Source organism: Anolis sagrei, chromosome 2 (assembly GCF_037176765.1).
Source record: "Anolis sagrei isolate rAnoSag1 chromosome 2, rAnoSag1.mat, whole genome shotgun sequence".
NCBI lineage: Eukaryota > Metazoa > Chordata > Lepidosauria > Squamata > Dactyloidae > Anolis > Anolis sagrei.
Genome location: NC_090022.1, coordinates 119,296,067 through 119,315,875, shown reverse-complemented (window position 1 = coordinate 119,315,875; position 19,809 = coordinate 119,296,067). Strand labels below are relative to the sequence as shown.

The following is a 19,809-nucleotide window of genomic DNA, read 5'->3' as shown; positions in this document are numbered from 1 at the left end:
ACCCACTGGATGACCTTAAGCAAGTCACACACTCTCAACTGCAGAGGAAGGCAACGGCAATTCAACTTGGAACAAGTCTTACCAAGAAAACTCCATGACAGGTTTGCTGTAGGCCAAGACCACTTTAAGGCACACAATAACACCAGCATAGATTGGGAACTTACCCATTCCCAGGAAACTCAAGGCATTTTGTTTCCCAGCCCAGATTAATATCAAGTCCAACATTATACTAATCCACATTAAACAATGAAGGTTCTTACCTCCAAGTTGGTCTGAACCTTCTGTGCAGTCTGAAGAATTCATATCTATTTAACAGTGATTAATCTGTTTGATGAAAAAGACCCCATAATGTGGAGAAGTCAATGTAAGAAGAGCCTGCTGGATCAAAGTAACAGACTGTCAATTCCAGGATTCTTGCCCCACAATGGTTGGCCAGGTGACTACGGGATGCCTGTAAACAAGATATAAAGGTGACAGCATCCTCCCACTCATATTCCCTAACAGATAGTCAAATCATAAAATTATAGAGTAGAAAGAGAACACATGGGCCATTTAGTCCAACCTTCTGCCACACAGGAAAAGCACAATCAAAAGTACCCCTGACATATAGCCATCCAGCCTCTGTTTAAAAGCTTCCAAGGAAGGAGCTTCCACCACACTCCCAAGGATTCAGAGTCAAGACTGCCTTTGGTATTATAATAAATGTATAGTTAGAAACCCCTGGTGGCCTTGGCCTTTTTGAAAGGATACATTTATCACATGGTGCCAGAATGTAGTCCCAGTACATCTGTGTCCATTTATAGATCTTGATATATGGGAATAGCTATGGACTATGGTCATTAATAAATAAAAGTGTTATTGGAGCAGCTGCCAGCTTAGAGTTAATGATGCATCTGGATTCACGTCCCCTTCCTCATTGAACCAATCAGCATAAAGACACAAGAAGCATTGCTAATATATCAGTGAATGCAAAGTGACTTATACTAAATAAGATCCAAGATGTTATTTTTCATAATTGTTTTGCTACTTGTTCTACTGACTGGCTATTGGTATTTTCCAAAGCATATTTTCAATTGTTCAGAGAACAAGTTCTCAATAATCCACTACACACATATTCCCAACATTCAAACACATGTGATGTTGTTGTCATAGGCCCTTCAGTTTGGAAAATGGAAAAGCCACACATGCAATTTTTAACATGGGAGAGGACCTCAAGAGCGGTTTTTGCTGGAAGTTGACTATAGAGTCTCACTAAGGAACTTAGAGGTCCCTAGAGAAGTGCTCTCTCTAGAAATCTCTAGGTCCTCCAAGATAACACTCTGGTTTGTTTACAAATCAATGCTACATTGTCATGTTTATTACCTCCAAATTGTTTACTTTGATTCTTTGATTATTGTGTAAATAAACAAAGGAATTTTTTTTGAATTGTCAGGTTTTATTTCTGCACAGCCTGGGAATATGCTACAGTTTCAAAAAACATTTTGTTTTTCTTTGCAGGACAGTCAATGTGGTACCGTTATAGATGTAAACATAGAGTGTGCAGTAAAACTGGTGGGAACCAACTGTATTCTTTATCCTGTTAACAGCAAAGATCTTCAGAATATCTGGGTGAGAATTGTTTAAACTACTTAGCTTCATGCAGCAGAAATACTAACAATAGCTTGAATCATAAATTTAAAAGATCAATTAAAAAATCAATGTGCCACATACCTACTAATTATTTAATTTAGCAGACTATAGTTCTGTTCTGGGAAGACGATTTGAGCTCTGAATCTTGTGAGATGCTCAGGGGTAGTCCTTTAGCCCTGTGAACCTGCCAGTTAAAAGTAATCTTTGAATTCTTCTCCAAGTTTCCCACTTTGCATTTAGGTGAACGATGACCAGAAGGGCCTAATTTATTGTGGCACCCTATTTGTGCAGTACTTTCCTTGAGGCCAAGAAAATCTAAAGTAAAAGAGAGTGCCTTATAACACAGAGATTGAGGGGGAGAGAGTGGATTTTAACTGACTCACTTCTCTACTCTAATATTAAAGGTAAAGGTAAAGGTAGTCCCCTGATATTAAGTCCAGTCATGTCTGACTCTGGGGTGTGGTGCTCATCTCCATTTCTAAGCCGAAGAGCCAGCGTTGTCCGTAGACACCTCCAAGGTCATGTGGCTGGCATGACTGCATGGAGCGCCGTTATTATATTAGTCTCTGGTAAAATATTTGCTTTTATTTTTCTTGGATCATTTTGAATTGTTGTTAGTATCTTTTCTAGTCAATAATGAAATAAAAAAAAATGAAATAAGTGTTATTGAAATGAATACTGCAATACTTATATTTCCATCAAATGACTTTTTTTGAATAGACGGCTATCTTCATCCTGAGTGAGATGGTTTTGGCTTTAACAAGTGGAGCAAGTCTCTTCTGCACAAAGATTAGCTAGAATAATCATTTGCTCGAGATGGACCCATGACAACCATATGCAGCGAAACTGACATACTAAAATTATAATGTGTGTTATTGTGGGTTTTGAAACCCCTCTTTTTAAACTGTATTTATTGAACTGGACAGGATAGAGATAATCTACTTAAATAGGTCTCATGTGTTCTGAAATTTTATTTAAAATCATTAATGAATCTCTACCTTCCTGTTCTCTTATAATTCTAAAAATACAAGTCTGAAATTTACTGTGTTACTGTTTCATGAGCTTTGAAAAAAATGTGTGTTGATAGCTATGATGAAATGAACTAAGCAAGCACCTTAACTTTTTTCTTCCCTCTCAGCCATTCATGTATGGTGACTGCATAGCCTATGACTGGTGGCTAGGAAAAGTATACGATCTGAAGAATCAAATTATTCTGAAGCTCTCCAATGGTGCCAGGTATTTATATTGCTTCAGTTACAGAATATTACTTTTGGGTTTTGCTTAAGTCTGCATAGATTCTCAGTATTCTCTGTACATTCTCAGTATTTGAACACATCAGCCTGCTTGTCAATTCTAAGAACCTTAATTTCATGGTGTGGAATAGGAATAATTATTGTACAAATTGGTAGAATTTAGTCCCTGAAGCATTTAACTTTTATTTATTTTTTGGATTTTCATTCTAAAGTAGAAAGATACTGGTAAAGCATATTCTTTGTGCATGGAAGGTGTCATGACTTCCATTGGAAAACCTAAAGAATAGTTGCCAGTTAGTATAAACAGTTCTAATCTTAATAGATGATTAGTAAAGCAGTTCTTAATGCTGCTGAGCCCATCTTGACTATCTAGATAATTGCCTCGTTCAGTATATAATATAGCTGCCCATAAGACCTATCACTTGGAGTAGCCTGCTGACTTGAAGATGATAAAAGTTGAATGTCTCTTTAAATAGGCTAATAATGATCTGATGCACTGGCTACAGTTTTATGCTTATTCCCATTATCTTTCCACAACATGGGTCAATGCTATTAAACCCTAATATTAAGAGTGTGGCCACATATGTAGCATTAGGAAAACTGTTCTGTGTCTGGTTTCTGATTTATAATAATTATTATTATTGATTTTAGGTGTTCCATGAGCACAGAAGATGCTGCAAAACTCTATGATGTCTGCCCACATGTCAGTGACTCAGTAAGTTTTCTTTCTCCCTTGAAAGAGTTCTGTTTGCAGAGCTACATTATATGTTTTATGGATCCAATTTGTGGGGTTCCTGCATAACTGAAATATTAACCAGTGTTGGGGATTCATTCTGCAGGGAGCAAGATTTGCTATTACCAAATCTAGATTGGTTCAGTGAAGCACTTTCCCCATGAAGTTAATGGCATTCTTTCATTTATATGGAAGAGAGAAGAGTACTTTGCTATGCTTACTCTCATTATTAGGCATCCAAAAAACGACTCTTTTTGGATTCTGTTAAAATATTAATCAAATCTGTGTCCTTCTTGCCTTGTTTATCATTAGAGAGTTCACCTGTGACTATTTTTCTACAAATTTTCCTTCATGCTGGAAGCAGGAGAGAAATGCAGAAATACCTTTCAAGAGGATGAAATAAGTGAGCAGTAACTGAGTGTTGTGCACTTCCTATATCCCTTTATTCTTTTAGGGCCTCTTCTTTGATGATTCATATGGATTTTATCCTGGGCAAGTTCTCATTGGGCCTTCAAAAGTCTTCTCAAATGTGCAGTGGCTTTCAGGAGTGAAGCCTGTTCTCAGTACAAAGAGCAAGTTCAGAGTGGTGGTAGAAGAGGTATGGTTCAATATGTTGTGGCAGTACTCTAAGAACGCTGGTCTCATCTGAGGTTTTCCACAAAACTAGATGTGTTAGATTCTTTGACCCAAATGTGTTGCTGAAATAGAAGCACTAATTTTGTGGAGCTTTGGGTAAGGACGTGACCTGTTGCTTGGGATTCGGTTTTTGCTTGAAACAGTATTATTTCAGTGCCTTCTTCCTGCCTAGTGCTTAATTGAGCTCCGTGTCAAATCCTACATTGACAGAAAAAAATAGGAATGTCACCTCTCATGATGGCAAAATACTGTAATTAGAATCATAGAGTTGGAAAGACCTCGTGGGCCATCCAGTCCAATCCCCTGCCAAGAAACAGGACAATCACGTTCAAATCACCCCCAACAGATGGCCATCCAGCCTCTGTTTAAAAGCCTCCATAGAAGGCTTTTATATTACACAAAAAGTTACAAACAGTTTAATGAGTTAACAAGTCATAAAGTTTTCGTAACCATTTTGAGACAAAAACAAATCTTTAACATAACTCTGTGAATAGAGAATATCTCATTAGGCTTTATATTGCGGGGCTGCCATCTTGTGAATGTAAGAGTCTAGGGGCTGGGAGAGGCATCTAGCAGGAATCATTTGAAACTCTATACCCCACCCTTTCAAGTGGTAAGAGTTTATTCATGGGTGGTTCATGGTTGTAGAGATACAGTGATTTCCATCCAGGTTCATCATTTTGAAAAGCAGACCTCAGTAAATCATACTTCTTGCCTTCTCAGTGCAAAGTGGGTTTTTTTTAACCTAAATTATTTTTGTAAAGATTTGATTACACTTAGCTGTGGTGTGTTGGGTTCTGTTTAAAGCTGCAACATGAACAAGAATTAAATTTCCTGGGAAAGATCAGGATCCAGGGAGTATTCCATGTCTGGACAGCACAAAAGATACAAGGAAGATTGTGTTTCACCATATGATTTCAATTTTGAGTCACCCATTAAACAGAGTTCTCCACCTACACTATCTTGCCCAGTGGGGGGGGGGGGGGGAACAGAACCAGAATATGTTTGGATGTCTGAGAATGATGACATTCTCTAACAACCTCATGGTGACGCTGGCAGATCCTGTATGTTGAGCTTCCCAGAACTATTATCTTATGGGTCCTGAACGTGAAATCTGATACCTTGTCAGATGGTTAGACTCACAGCCTACACAGCAGGTGGTACATGACCAATATTTCATGTTTCATTTAAGCACAGAACACAAGATCCAAATACTTGCACTGGATTAAGACTGAGACATGAGATTGGAAAGAAAGTTAGAATCACTGTGGACTTCAATAATGCTCCCTGTTCAGATTCTTGGTGCTGAATGTTGCATAGCATACCTAGAGGGCACCATGAGCATAATCCCTCCCTATTTCCCCATCCAAGTGAGATGTTTCCATTTAAAATGATGTTTTAATTTAGCAAAATATTTGAGTTTTCAAATTACTAAAGTGAAACGTTGTAAAGATGCCACATTGCCTTCCTTTATCTCTTTTTTGTTTTCCTAGGTGCAAGTGGTAGAACTGAAAGTTACTTGGATCACTAAAAGCTTCTGTCCTGGAGGAACAGATAGCATAAGTCCACCACCATCCTTAATAACCCAAGATAATTTATCTCGGTACGTTTTAATTCATATTCAGCATCCTGATTTGATACTGTTGTGCATGTAGGTGGCTACCAGAACAACAGCAGTTTGCTTTCTGAGAGAAATGTTACTACATCATTAACTGTAATCAATGCAATTTTTTTGATGAGGGATGGTAGATGAACCAGTGAGAATGAGAAAAATGCATAATATGGCCAATTGGCAGACAGCAAATCTCTTTTAAGGCAGAAGTTTAGAGTTGCAAGAGCAGAGAAAATTAGTTGTGTGTGTGTTTTAGATACATTATTTCCCCTTTTTCCTGTTTCTCACTCCTCCTCCTTTCTATATTATCTATTAGTTTATCTAAAATATCTGCATGCATTCAATTCACCCTTGTTTCTTCCCCCCTCCCCCGTAACCACCTCTCCCCACCCCATACCCATATCACAATTTCCATTATAACTTTATCCATGAGGATGGTACACTCACATGTGGTGGAAATGTCCAGTAACAAAGAAAATGGAGACATTATTTAAAATACCACTTCAAGTAAATAGGAATTTAATGTTAATGGGAATATTAGGGAACAATAAAATTAATTTATGAAAACAAGATTTATTGAAAGCAATGGTTTCAATAAATCTTGATTACCCCGCCCATACCGCCTTTGGACTGATATGGGCGGGGTAGAAATAGTGTAAATAAATAAATAAATAATACATTTTAGCAGGAAAGGCAGTGATTGCTTGGGTTGTAAAGATGAAAAAAATGGAATATGGTAAATTAGAACAATTACTTGTTTGCTCAGGTCCAATCAGATATCATAGCAAGTTTAATTTGAGAAGATAAGCAGGAAGATAAAATGGGAAAAAATAAAGAGGAATGGTTGATATATATGGAATGGATAAAAGCCAATGCAAATATTGTGCAGAGATTGTAAAAATTGAGCAGAGAAAATTAGTGTATTTAACTCATTACAGAGTAGTAAGCACTTTTTGGCCTAACAAAATTGTAGAAAAGACATCTATGCAGAGTGTATAACTTCAATCAGCCTTGTATCTCTCATTGTCTCTGCATCTCTCAAAAAGCAAACATGGCAATGTGGATAGTATTTGGGCTGGGGATAATAAATCAGAATGCATTATTAATAAATCAGCAGAGGGAATTGTGAAAATACCAAGTTGGCTACCAAAAAAGCTTTAAAAGGGAAGTACAGGCAGTCCCCAAGTTATGAACAAGATAGGTTCCATACATTTGTTCTTTAGTTGATTTTGTTTGTAAGTCAGGGCAGATACATTTTAGTGTAACCCCACATGGATGTTAACTCTTCCCTATGCTTGCCAAAGCTTGTGATGCATCTCTCTCTCTCTCTCTCTCTCTCTCTTTTTTTTTTTTTCTTCTGAAATCTTCTGAACAGCATATCAAACACCACAGGGGTGTTAACCCTTCCCTATACTATACACAAAGTTTTAGATAGCATAGGGGAGGGTTAAGACTCCTGTGGTGTTTGTTTGGCTCTCTGGGATACTCTGGGGTATAGGGCTGTGTGGAAGGGCCCTGAGCCCTTGTTCAGAAGATTTCATCTCACTTTCTGTCCCTGTGATGATTGGATTTTGAAAGGTTGACTTTTTGTAGAAACAAGGACTGATGAGAAAGCTTCAGTGGAGAACCTTTACCCCACAACTCTTTCAGGAGTGAATAGCCCTTCATAAAGGGTAGATTTCTCTCACTTCCTGTTGTCTCACCCCTTTTCTTAACTATGAGTCATTTGTAAGTCAAATGTTTGTAACTCTGGGACTGCATGTACTGTATTTCTTCCATTCTAAGATACACTTTTTCCCTATATAAACATCTCTAAAAATGGGATGCCTCTTAGAATCACAGGTGTATCATGTGTCTTATAGTGATGGTACTGAAGTTAGTGTGCACTGTACAATCCATGGCGTCTTACAATGGAAGAAATACGTTATATGCAGTCTATCTGAATCAATATGATGGGATTGCTGGGTCTAGCATATTCAGAACTTAGTGCATATTCAAACGTTGACTGCATCTCAAAATTACAAAATCTGCTTTGTGTTTTTTAAAATAAATCTCCAAAATTTCAATTGGAGCTAGGTCCCAAAATAATATACTTTTGAGTGAAAAATCCTGAGTCCAGGAACTTGTTTTGAGATAGAATTGTGAGCAAAGCACAAGTATTTACACATAGAAATCCAATTCTGATTAACTAAGCTTTTCTTCTTTTTAGCAGTAGTGGAATCATGTTTCTGCTATAAAACAGCTGGGAGTTAGAAATCCTTATCAATCTACTGCAAATTATTCATGGATCCATCAGTAGACCCCAGATTACCTTCTCTCTAACCTTTTGCTATTTTACACTGATGAACTTGTGAATAAGTGACATGAAAATTCTTCTATATCGTTCTCTACATCCAATTTGGGAATGTGCTTTCCCTTTGCACTGCAGCATCAAAGTTTTATGTTATTGAATTAAATCTAAAACTTCATACAATGGGAAGGTCTTATTTTCATTTAAATCCAGTGATTTCCCAAACAGCGGCAAGTGACATTTACACAAAAGGCCAACTAAAGCTACTAACACAAAGGATTCAAGAAAATTGTCTCAGACAGCATTAAAATAGTATCTCTTCTGCCTTACCATTCACAGTGTAAAGCGTCTAGGATGCTTTGATCATGCTGAGCGACAACTTGGAGAAAGGTGTCTTTATGTGTTTCCTGAGAAAGTGGAGCCTGCAAAAATCACTTGCGAATGCCCAGAAAGAAACTGTGTTCTGGGAGAAGGAACTGTTGCCAAGAAGGTACATGGATTGACTATGGCAGGAAATGTCAATTTATTGTTTCTGTGAAACTTATTTTGATCAGAATTTCTGTAGAGGTTTCTAGGTAACTCTTCGTCATTCTTATTTGGCCCTACATCTGCACCCAGTCTTGATGTATCCCACTGATTCTGTATAATTATTTCAGAAATATATGGCTGGCCCTCCGTATCTACAGACTCTGCTTCCACAGATTCACCCTCCACATGTTGAAAATACTTTTAAAATCCAAAAAGCAAACTCTGCTTTTGCCGTTTTATTGAAGAGATGTCAATTTACCACACCATTGTGTGTAATAGGATGTGGGCATCCAAGGGCTTTAGTCTCCATGGGATACCCTGGAATCAAACTCCAGGGCATAACAAGGACGTGCTGTATGTGCACACATATATGCATGCTAGGAATATGTTGCATTGCTGAGGCTGCCTCATTCCACTGTAAATATTTCTCCAGCTTTTTAGGGTTGCTTTCTACGTTGCTTATTACCAATACGATGATTTTCATCAGATTTGTGTGTGTGTGTGGAAACACAAAAAAGGGAGGCGGTTTTGCTTAGAAAAATGTGGATATTTCTGATTATTTTTGATGGATCAGTCTTGCATCAGGTACATTTGTGAGTGTGTGTTCTTTTTTGTCTTTGTCTGTTACATAGTAGTAATAAAGTCCAGTAGGAAAGTGGCAGAGATAAAACTATATTTGAAATTAGGGATAAAACTATATTATCCCTAATTTCTTGCTGTATCCTCCTTCTACTGTGTTATAGAACTTTGTGTGCTTTGAGTCCCAATTGGGAATATAATTTGGGTATAAATAAATATAATGACAATAGTTTTTGAATTACAGTAAATTTCATTTTTAAGCAGAAAGGTTTGTGCCTTACATACAGACACAGCCTGTTAATTTATTTATAGTTATTAAATACCAGAATTCCAATTTTGGTGTAATTAAGAATATACTTTCTTGGCAATTTGTGTAATTCTTTTTCTGTTAATATATTCAGCAATACTGCACAAATTAGGGAATTCTTTCTGTATATTTCTGGTTTGTGTGACAGATTATTGGTGTCTAACAAACATTTACTATCATTTATGGACATTTTTATTACCATCTTAGGGCCCTTCCACACAACCGTATAATCCAAAATATCTGCTTTCAACTGGATTATCGGAGTCCACACTGCCATACAATCCAGTTCAGTGTGGACTTTTTCAGCTGTGTGGAAGGAGCCTTAGTGAAGCACTCCTGTTCTATGAAGTATTCCTAGTCCTGCCACTGACTGGCAGATGCACGTCTTCAGATGGAATATCCATTTCATAATTAAAACTTGTAAAATCTGAGGATTTGAATCAAATACGCATGGCAACCTTCTACTGTGAGATAATCCCCTGCTTCCTGCAACCTGTTTGAGATTGTCATTCAGTTTGGGCAGCTTCAGAGCTTCAGAAGTTTTTGACCTGCAGGTTCTGTCATCTATAACCATAGCAACTGACAATGAATTATGTCAGTTACAGTCCAAAAACCTCTGGAAAACATAGTTGCCCACATTTTCCATAAAAAGAAGAAGGTTCTTAAGCACCAGGAAAACTTTAACAAATGGTTTATCATTTGTGCACAGCGAACTGGATTATAGGTTTTTCATCCATCCATATTTTCCCCTACAAACCCATCATTGAATATGCTGCCTGGGAGTCAGAAGCTGCATGGCCACCTGTCAGGGGTGCTTTGATTGTGTATTCCTTTATGGCAGGGGCTGGGCAGGATGGCCCTTGGGGTCTCTTCCAACTCTGTTATTCTATGATCAACTATTTCTGAGAAAATACATTTGAGGTAAACGTTCAGGTTAAAATACTGTTAAAACTGGGGATCATTCCTTTAAATCTGTTTTATTTCTGTAATTATCCCAAGCTTTTACCAATAATATCAAAATTATGGTGTTTAATATTGCAGGTGGCCTGTCCCTGTTTTGTATCCAACGTAAAGCCTGAGAAGGTACTGTACTAAACACTTTTTCTCTATCTGAAAACGTCTTGCATTTCATTATATGTCCTCCTAAAAATCAAGGAAAAATAAAGTCGTTAGTGTACCCCCTGTCAGCTTGCAAAGATGACACTCTTCTAAAAATATTAGCATGCTTTATTTTCCTGTCTAAAATTCATTTCTGATGTTTGCTGTATGTTATCTTTCTATGTATATAGTCAGTAAAACAGTACATTCAGTATAACAGTCTGCTTTTAGGTAGCTTTCATTTTAACATTCATTACACTGTTTAAAAGATTAGCTTGACCTTATAAAACCAATTGATTTGGGCGTCATTAATTTGAGCAGATTTTGATATTTTTTCTGTATTATTATAATGCCAGTTGGCATGATGGGAAAGAAATATTGAAAGTTGTAACCACAAATGGAGAATTTTATTTACACGCAGAGATGATATTCTTGAGTTGTGAAAATAACAAAAAAAATATAATCAAAATGCTAGAGGGGCTGAAGCAATTCTTCAAGGAAATGTTACAAATTCTGGGACTCCTTGATTTAGAACAAACGGGTTAAGAGGAACTTCATGCAGATTAACATGATGTGGCACAGGGGTGGGTATTGCACTTAGCAATGCTTATCTCTTTCCACATTTCTTTTTGCTTTTCCTTGCTCCCTCCTCCTTTTCCTTTAACCCATTCTGACTTTTCCCTCCTGTGAAATTGACTTTACATTTCCTAGTAATGTAAGGGATCTGTGTGGATTAGTGCATCTAATTAGCCACTAGGGAAATAGAGTGCTGGGCTGAATATGTCTTTGGAGTGATCCACCAAGGCACTTCTTAATGTTTGTCATTGTGTTTTAAATCTGAATATAACTGCATGAAGATAAATTTCTGTCCCTCTGAACCCCAGAGTAATGATACTGTTTGTGAAGATAAAGTCACTGAGCATCGTAGGTACTGATGGTTTTGGTCCTTTCACAGTGTTTGCTTCAACTGTAATGTTCTGTTTGGAAATGGGTGATAACTGCTAGGTGTCAAGCCTCTCCTATATGCAGTTTATTTCCATTGTTATATATTTCAGTGAAAGTGATAGTATTGAACCCATTTTCATGTTTGATAAATGTGTATCAGTGTAAACAGATTACTAAGCCCTCCTTTGTTGTCTATTCAGCTTTTGGCAGGGAAAGACCTGCAGAGAAAGTAGATGGGAAGAGTACATAGTGCATAGTGCCGTTTACATTTTGGTATCTTTACCCACCACCACCCCATCAGCCCTCACTCTTTCTTTCACCAGGAATTGCTTTTGATCAGTGACTAGGTTTCAGATAGCCAAGGTGTGCATTTTTATAGGATAATTGGCAATGTATTTACGAGGGGGTAGGAGTTTAAATGAATTTGCATCAGATCATTTGGCAAGTGTTTGAATTTAAGTGTTCAGTTTGGGCATTTCTTCTCCAAAGCGGACTAAACCTTGATACTTCTGAAGATTTGGTAGCAGATTGATTTGTAGGAATATAAATAATGTCTCTCCCAAAGATTTTCCCCCATTCTCAGGTCTCCACATATCAGAGATGTACATCATGTAACTCTCAATGTGGATGGATTGCAGATCACAGCATTCCTCATTATTGTATATGGTGGCTAGGGCTTCAGGACTTGTAACCTAACAACATTTGAACAGCCACCCTGTCATATTAAAAAACAAAATACTAGGGTTTATCAGGTACCTTCCTCATGTTTGGAGAAGGACTGTTGGAGTAATATATCCCGGGGCGATTTAATGTTCAGAGCTTTGGTCATTCACTCCCAAGAGTAGAACTATTAAATGTTTTTGTGATTTGTGTGGGAAATAGAAATCACTGAGTACTCACCTGGAAAAGTCTGGATATTCAGGTTCTTCCACCTCTACGCATGTGTGTTAAAGCCTCCATTATGCACAACTGTTCTGTTCCATAGGGAATTTGAATTTTTGAGAGTTTGATCTGTTTCTCATTCACCACCATAAGAGATATAAAATTTCCAGAAATTTTGAAACTATACAAGGAAAACTTCACTTGGGGGGGAATTGACATTTTTTAAAAATGGAATGTAATAATAGCAATATTTATACATTAAAAGACATTTGTTATGTGTAACATGGTTTGTTACCAGATTATGTTGTTTGCTAAATTAAAATTACAATTCAGAAAATAATTAAAAATTGAATTTCGTTCTCCCGCCCCGCCCCAAAATGGATCTGTAAGCTTCTAAACTGCAAGGAAAATTTATCTAAATTATGAAAATCACTTAATTTTAACACTTTATCAATGATAGTTTCTTCTCTTGTTTTAATTACAACTTATAACAAGAGAAGAAACGATCATTGATTGTTAAAAAGCAAAGAAAATAATTTCGTCTCCTCTGGTTCCCTGTAGTGCCAAGTGAATACAAATCACTTGATCAGTGACCCATTAAAAAAAAACGGGAACAGAAAACCAAGAATGAGATTACATGATGTGATACTATAGTCTTATCTAAAAGTCTAGCTACTGCATTCTTTATAGAAACAAAACCGCAAAAAGTGTAGATGTAAATACTGCTTTTCTTAAAATATATATATTTTAAAGAAAATATCCCAAAATCAGTTTGTTTCCAAAAACAAGATCACTCTGGAAAAAAAATGGGGGATTTGTTTCTGGACCCCCCCCCCCCTCCGGGGTTTTACATCTCTAAGCCCCAGTCTCTAGCATTTACACCTGTCTGTTTGGAAAGTTTTGGATTTTTAAAGTAAGACTACCTCTGTATTCTGTGTAATTTTCATCAAGATTGTTCACAAAAGCGTGGGTAGACAAGTGTATCCTTTCTTGTATTTTTTTAAAATCTTCAAACTGAAAACAGTTTTTGCATAAATAAAATCTGTGCTTATTCTTAAACATGGCAGGCTTCATCCCTCTCAGAAGTGTTTGCTAGGCTTGCAAATTTCATTCGGCCCTGACAAACTGAAAGTAGCTTGTTGATTTTCAGTGATTGTCAGTGGCATCATGTTTGCCATGTATAATTGTTTGGGAAGCATTGAGAAAGTAAACAGTCCCTGAATATTTATGCGACCTTTCCTAGTTGAACACTACAGTAATAAAACTGGTGGAAAATACATTTGTAAAGATGACGCTACCAATTTGTGAGGAAGCACCTAGGTTTAGGAGAAAGGAGCCACTGATTTGTAAAAGGCTCTGGTATTAAAGGCTCTGTTTGTGTTGTGAGGTAATTTTGGTAGAGTGGGTGCACCGAACGTAGAATTAATGGAGATGAGGCAGTTTTAAAAAAACAAAGAGAACAAGTTTATTTTTAAACAAAGCGTATGGTTGCAGTATGAAGATGTTAAGCTTGGCAAATACTTGATGGTTACATGTAACTTGGTTGCGATACAATTCAGACTTTCGATGTTACAATTTATGAACTCTTGCTGTGGTGAAGCGCTTTATTAACCAGTGTTCCCTGCAGTGAATAGTCTTCCTGTTTGATTTATCCTTGACTAAACTACAGATCTCTAGTCTTCTCCCGACTAGCGATCTTAACAAGCCTCTGTTAGTTCTTTCTAACTAAAGCAACTAACAAGGTTTTCCCCTTCAGCTTCCTAGCTGAAGAAATCTCTACTATTCACGAACACTAAAAACTGACTCTTCACTTCTTCACTCCTCAGAGTCTAAAACCTGACTCTGCTGCTCTCTCAGAGTCTCCCCCCTGACTGACTCTAACTGTCACTTTTTAAAACCTTTACTCTCTAAGCTCCTCCCACCTCCTCTTCTGCCTCGTTTCCATGGTAACACATTTCTCACAGCTAGGCCGCTCCAGCCTTAGGGCAACCAATGCAAACATAAATACAGTTATAAGCATATTATTTTAAACACTTCTGTACAACATTGACTAGTAACATTTCTCTTATGGTAACTGAGACATGTAGAGGCAGAGCACTTTATGGTTCTAAGCATTGGGAAAGATATTTTTATCTATTGGTTCATCTAGTTTTCAGGATATTATATTATTATTATTATTATTATTATTATTATTATTATTATTATTATTGAAATTTTCCTGGCATTGCCTAGGTTAACAATTATTTCACTTATGAATTTTATAATGTTAACTGAAGTGTAAATCTTAAGTAAATTGAAGTTTGGCCAGAATAAGTGTGTAAATGTGCACTCAACAGACATCAAAAGTGTGTGTACAGGAGGGGCCTAAAATGGTTTTAAAAGTGGGTTAAAAACAACTATGGTTTCCATTTTATTCCTCTTAGGTAATACATCAGGTTTCATGATTCTGTGGTCAAGTATATGGATTTGTACTACATATCAAATAAGCAAACTCTTTATAATATACAGCGGTAGTCCAGATTTTTTTAAAGAGATGTGATCTGTTGGCTGCATTTCTTTCCAGTTTTTGTTTGAGTGGGTCTGTTTGACCACATCAAGGGACAGAAGGACAGACTTAGACATCGCTTGATAGGAGTCCTTTCTGTGTTAATAACACATCATGTGCTAAGAAGCCCTTTTGTAAAGTTTTGAGGATATCCTCTCAAGATGCTAAATATGTCTCTACAGTCATATCACAGCTAACCAGATTCATTTCAGATTGAAGTATTAACAAATATAGCCATGTTGCTGATTTAGTATATATCAAGTTTATAATTTAGAATTACTTTCTAAAGCCCATTCCCAGAGCCAGGGACCTGGTTTTTCTGACCAAAGGGCAGTTACAGCTCCCCTGCCCTCCATACTCCTGGCTTAATGTATGACATACATAGAGGAATGGAGAATATGCTCGCTCTTCTGCTGGTTTTCACAAGCATTTGCTGTATGTGTACCACCCTTATTCCCTTAGAAAAAGAGGTCAAATAAGATTTGGAAAAGCAAAGATTTCCAAACTGATGTGTCTGTCTTAAATCATTGGGCTCTTCTGGGCATCTAATTACAGTATGTACAGAATGTTACCTCACAACTTTTTAAAAAGTAGAATAGCTTAAAATCGTTGGCTGCCTTTTCTGTATGTGAAGTTAAATTAGAAGAATGTATGTAGGTGGTTCAAGCTTTAAAAGAAAAAAACCTGTTAACTTCAGTGTCAGAACCAATTTGTATGTAGAACCCATGAAATTATTCCAGTGCAGAATTCAGAGTAGTGCACAACATTAAAATACATGAATGGTTCTGTAGTGAAGCCTGTCAAAGACCAATTCAAAATATCATATTGGATTGTTATTTTAGGATATACTGTATGTAGCCTAACACATTTAGCATTCTGTTGATTAAAATGCTTCCTTGGTTGTCTGGCAATCGCTTCATAAGTTGAAAAATTGAATGCATTATTATCCTAGCTGCAAAATCGTGAGAGGGAGCATATTCCCATACAACTCATCTCCTGATGGTTTCCAATAGTAATAGTTTTTAGCCTCAATTTTTAAATAAAAAAGTATTGGGATTTTTAATCTTAACAAAGAATGTGGCTATCTTATCAGATGGAATTAATCAAAACTGTTGGCTACCACCCAAGTTTGGGTTTCCAGACAGGAAATCAGCCCAGTGGGGCCCCATTTTTGAAACATATTGAGAGTAAGGATGTTCCTATCTTCTTCTCTTTATCATCTGGTGAATTGGTGACAAATGGTGACTTGGCTTTGGTTTCCAGACAGGAAATCATTCCAGTGAGGGACCATTGCTTGTGGCATAATTGAGATGTCTGTCTTTAAAACTCTTATGCAAGCAAACAGAACCTGTCCGTCAGACCACCAGTGAGTGGTTGGTGGGCATGACTTTGTTGTGACAATGGACAAAATTGTTAAAGGAAAATAGAGTCCCAAGAATCATTTATTAGTGAGTCCTTAGGCTGCCACTATAGTCTGTATGCAAAATCTTCTATAATGAAATGTTAAACCCAATAGTAGCATGCCATGGCTGATTAAGCTCTCCAGTAAAGGTGCATTTATTGAGGGATATTTATTTCCTTTAGGTAAGGAAATTATTGAAGAAGCAGATAGTGAAGATCATGTCCTGTTCCCCGGATTCTCAGAGTACCCCTGACCACCCCGAAGGAGATTCTGCTGCAGCGGGTGACCAACAAGCAGAAGACCTTAAAGCTAGCTCAAAAAGCGAACTTCACAATGATGCTTCAAGTTTACAGGAGGGAAAGGAAGATCACCTTGATGAAATGAGAAAAGGGGTGCCTTGCGAAGCAGCTGGGCTGCCGTTGCAACCACCCTTTATTCTGAAAAAGGATGATGGTGCCTCAGACTACAAGCTGCAGTCATCGGAACAAGATGCAGATGACGAAGCAGCGGACGACACTGATGACACCAGCTCAGTCACCTCCTCTGCCAGTTCCACAGCTTCCTCTCAAAGTGGCAGTGGCACAGGGCGCAAGAAGAGCATCCCTCTCTCAATCAAAAACCTTAAGAGAAAACATAAGAAAAAGAAAACCAAGGTTAGCCGGGAGTTTAAACCAGGTGACAGGTAAGGTTAGAGCTCATATTCTACCAACACAGGCCCTTGAAATCCTGTCTATTCTGATTTTTTGTGTTCAGATGTGAGATTCCTATATTAAAGAAATGCATGTAACTTCAGTTGTGTGGTTTTTAACTAGGTGGCAAATGTTACATGCTCATCTTCATTACTCTTGAACAGAAATGTATCTCCTCCATTGAACCATTGTGGAGATTAAGATTATCCTGCTCTTTGATCCCGCCTTCATCACAGGCGGTCTGGTGGGAACAAGAGACAGGGCCTTTTCAGTGGTCCCTTGGTTGTGGAATTCCCTCCCCAGTGATATTAGAGCAGCTCCCTCCCTCCTGGTCTTCAAAAGGAAAGTAAAAACCTGGCTCTGGGGTCAAGCCTTTGGAGATTAATCTATAGTGCAATAATACCCTTGGAATATGTGCAATTGATCTTTGGAATGGCTCCAGATTATGATTGAGGATGGTTTGATTTTAATAGTGAATGCAATGTTTTATATGTTTTAATGTGCATTAATTTTAATTTCAATTTTAACTTAAGTGTATTCTAATTGTTTGTTGTCCAAAGGCATTGAATAGTTGCCATAAGTAAAGCCACCTTGAGTCCCCTTCGGGGTAGAGAAAGGCAGGATACAAATAGAGTAAATAAATAAACAAACACTAAATAGCAGTAAAATGCAAATTTAAAAGCCTGTTTTTTAAACTAAATTCGGGCACAGTGGATATCAAACTATGTAGCAAGATGTTTCAAAGGAACGTGATAGGAGATGTTGAATTATCCTGAGAAAGATTCATAGGAGTTTTTTATTGCTGATTCCTAGCACCCACTGATTCTATCGCTGCTTTAGGCAAAACATTTTTTCGCCAAATTGTACTTTATGAGATGAAGAAGTTTAAGAATCTGTGGTTAAACTTCTATATCTTCTTCCCTCCTCTCTCCTCATCTTAATTTAGAGCCACACTTTGCTGTAACTTCAGACAAGCTTTTTTTTAATGCCAGGGGTCCAAGGTAATACCATGTGAAATGATGGTGCTTTTTCCCAGGTGGCTATAAGTAGCTTTACATAGTCTTCAGATTCCATGCAAAGGTATTTTCCAGGCTGTTACTTTTTATAGCAGCTGCACATTCTTCAGCAAATTCAAAAAGTTAGTGTTCACTTTACAACTTCCTTTGCACTCAGGAGCACAAATAAAACAAGCAGGGGGAAAGAGCTCCTTTCAAAGATAATCTCTTGGCTATGAGTCCTTTTTGCACTATTAAAAACTAAATACACTAATGTAGGTAGTGCTACTCAAATAATAAACTTTGGAAATCCAAGCTGGCTTCTTTTGTGACAGTTCTGGTATAATGGTGAAATTTCACTGGCACCGAATAGCCCCTAGTTAATTTTTGTTAAGTGTTGGATTCATGCCAAGCAAGGGTACAAGGACCAGGGTCTTGAGGTTTGCCAGTACTTTCCAATTTACTGGTTTGGAAATTCCCCACCAAGTGTACAAAGCACAGCTCAATGCTACGCATAACTATTCAGCTCCAGGTCAACAGGATATAGGCACATAATACATAGATCAGCCTGTTTAATGAGTAAGGTATTTAACATTTAAATACACTATGACCTGCAAGAAATGTAATGTGGAAATGTCTTTAAATAGCCCTTACCTCTGATCCCAGACTTGGTATAGTAATGAGTTTCTCTACTTAAAAGTTGAAGAGCCTTTTCCCTAGCTCCAGTTTGAATCCTGGCACTGCTAATAACAGTGGTTTTTTCCACCTGCAGGCCAGATGATAAGCCAAACTCCAAGGAGAAAGTCAAGGATGTCATGCACTTAACAGCTTTTGTACTCCTCTGCAAATGGAATGTGCTACATTTTGGGGACTATGCTACCTGGGTCAATTGCTGGTTGCCTGTGATCGTCCAGCAATATGTGAACAACAAGCGCATTCTAAAATGAAGGATGCCATCATATAACACATTGAGAACAACATTTGCTGCAACACATATTGTCCTGAATTGGCATCCTCTAGGAGCTACTTTCATGCAGGCTGCCCTTTAGTATATTTGTTCTATAGCTGCCTTAGCTTAAGTAGTTCTAGAGAGTTCTATTCAGCTTCCTTAATAATAAAGGAAATACGTATGCTTCAGTGTTTAAGTCTACAAATCCATCTAACAGTGAGTCAGAAATAGGTAAATAAAAAGCTAAACAGACAATAGGGAAAGTATTGACAACAAGTATCTATTAGTCACTTCCAGTTTTTCATTTCCATGTATTTGGGCCAGTTGCAAGTAAATGTTCTTGTTTTTCAAAGGTACAAAATTTTTGATATGGTTCGGGGAGGGATGCATTATTTGATGCATACTTATTCTCTTTATTATTAAGGAAGCTGAATAGATTGAGCCAAATCACAATCTGAAATGATTGGGAACTCTTGTTCTGCTTTGGGTACAGGATTTCCTGGGTAACAGCATTTTTAATTTTTGTATTTCCAGTCACTGTGCACATGTGTTGTGGCATATATTTATAAGCCTGTACCATAAACCAACTCTGTTTCCAGCATTAGATTTCTGGCTGTAAAATCCTATTGAACTTCATTTAACTGATTTGATAGAAAGTATTGTCACTGAGTAGAAGGACTTAAATCTCTACCTATCCAAGGGCCATTATTTGATCTCAAGTATTAGATTCTATCTAT

At 37.4% G+C, this 19,809-nt stretch overlaps 1 protein-coding gene across 1 annotated transcript in view; it reads left to right on the top strand.

Moving 5' to 3' along the window:
• UBE2O (ubiquitin conjugating enzyme E2 O) overlaps nt 1-19,809 on the top strand; it is an 83,303-nt gene that overhangs the window by 45,765 nt on the left and 17,729 nt on the right. The window contains exons 3-10 of the mRNA XM_060764607.2: nt 1,498-1,608; nt 2,768-2,865; nt 3,534-3,597; nt 4,070-4,213; nt 5,745-5,854; nt 8,493-8,643; nt 10,609-10,650; nt 16,622-17,121. Of these exons, the coding sequence (XP_060620590.2) occupies nt 1,498-1,608; nt 2,768-2,865; nt 3,534-3,597; nt 4,070-4,213; nt 5,745-5,854; nt 8,493-8,643; nt 10,609-10,650; nt 16,622-17,121 (1,220 nt within the window). The remainder of the gene's footprint in view (nt 1-1,497; nt 1,609-2,767; nt 2,866-3,533; nt 3,598-4,069; nt 4,214-5,744; nt 5,855-8,492; nt 8,644-10,608; nt 10,651-16,621; nt 17,122-19,809) is intronic.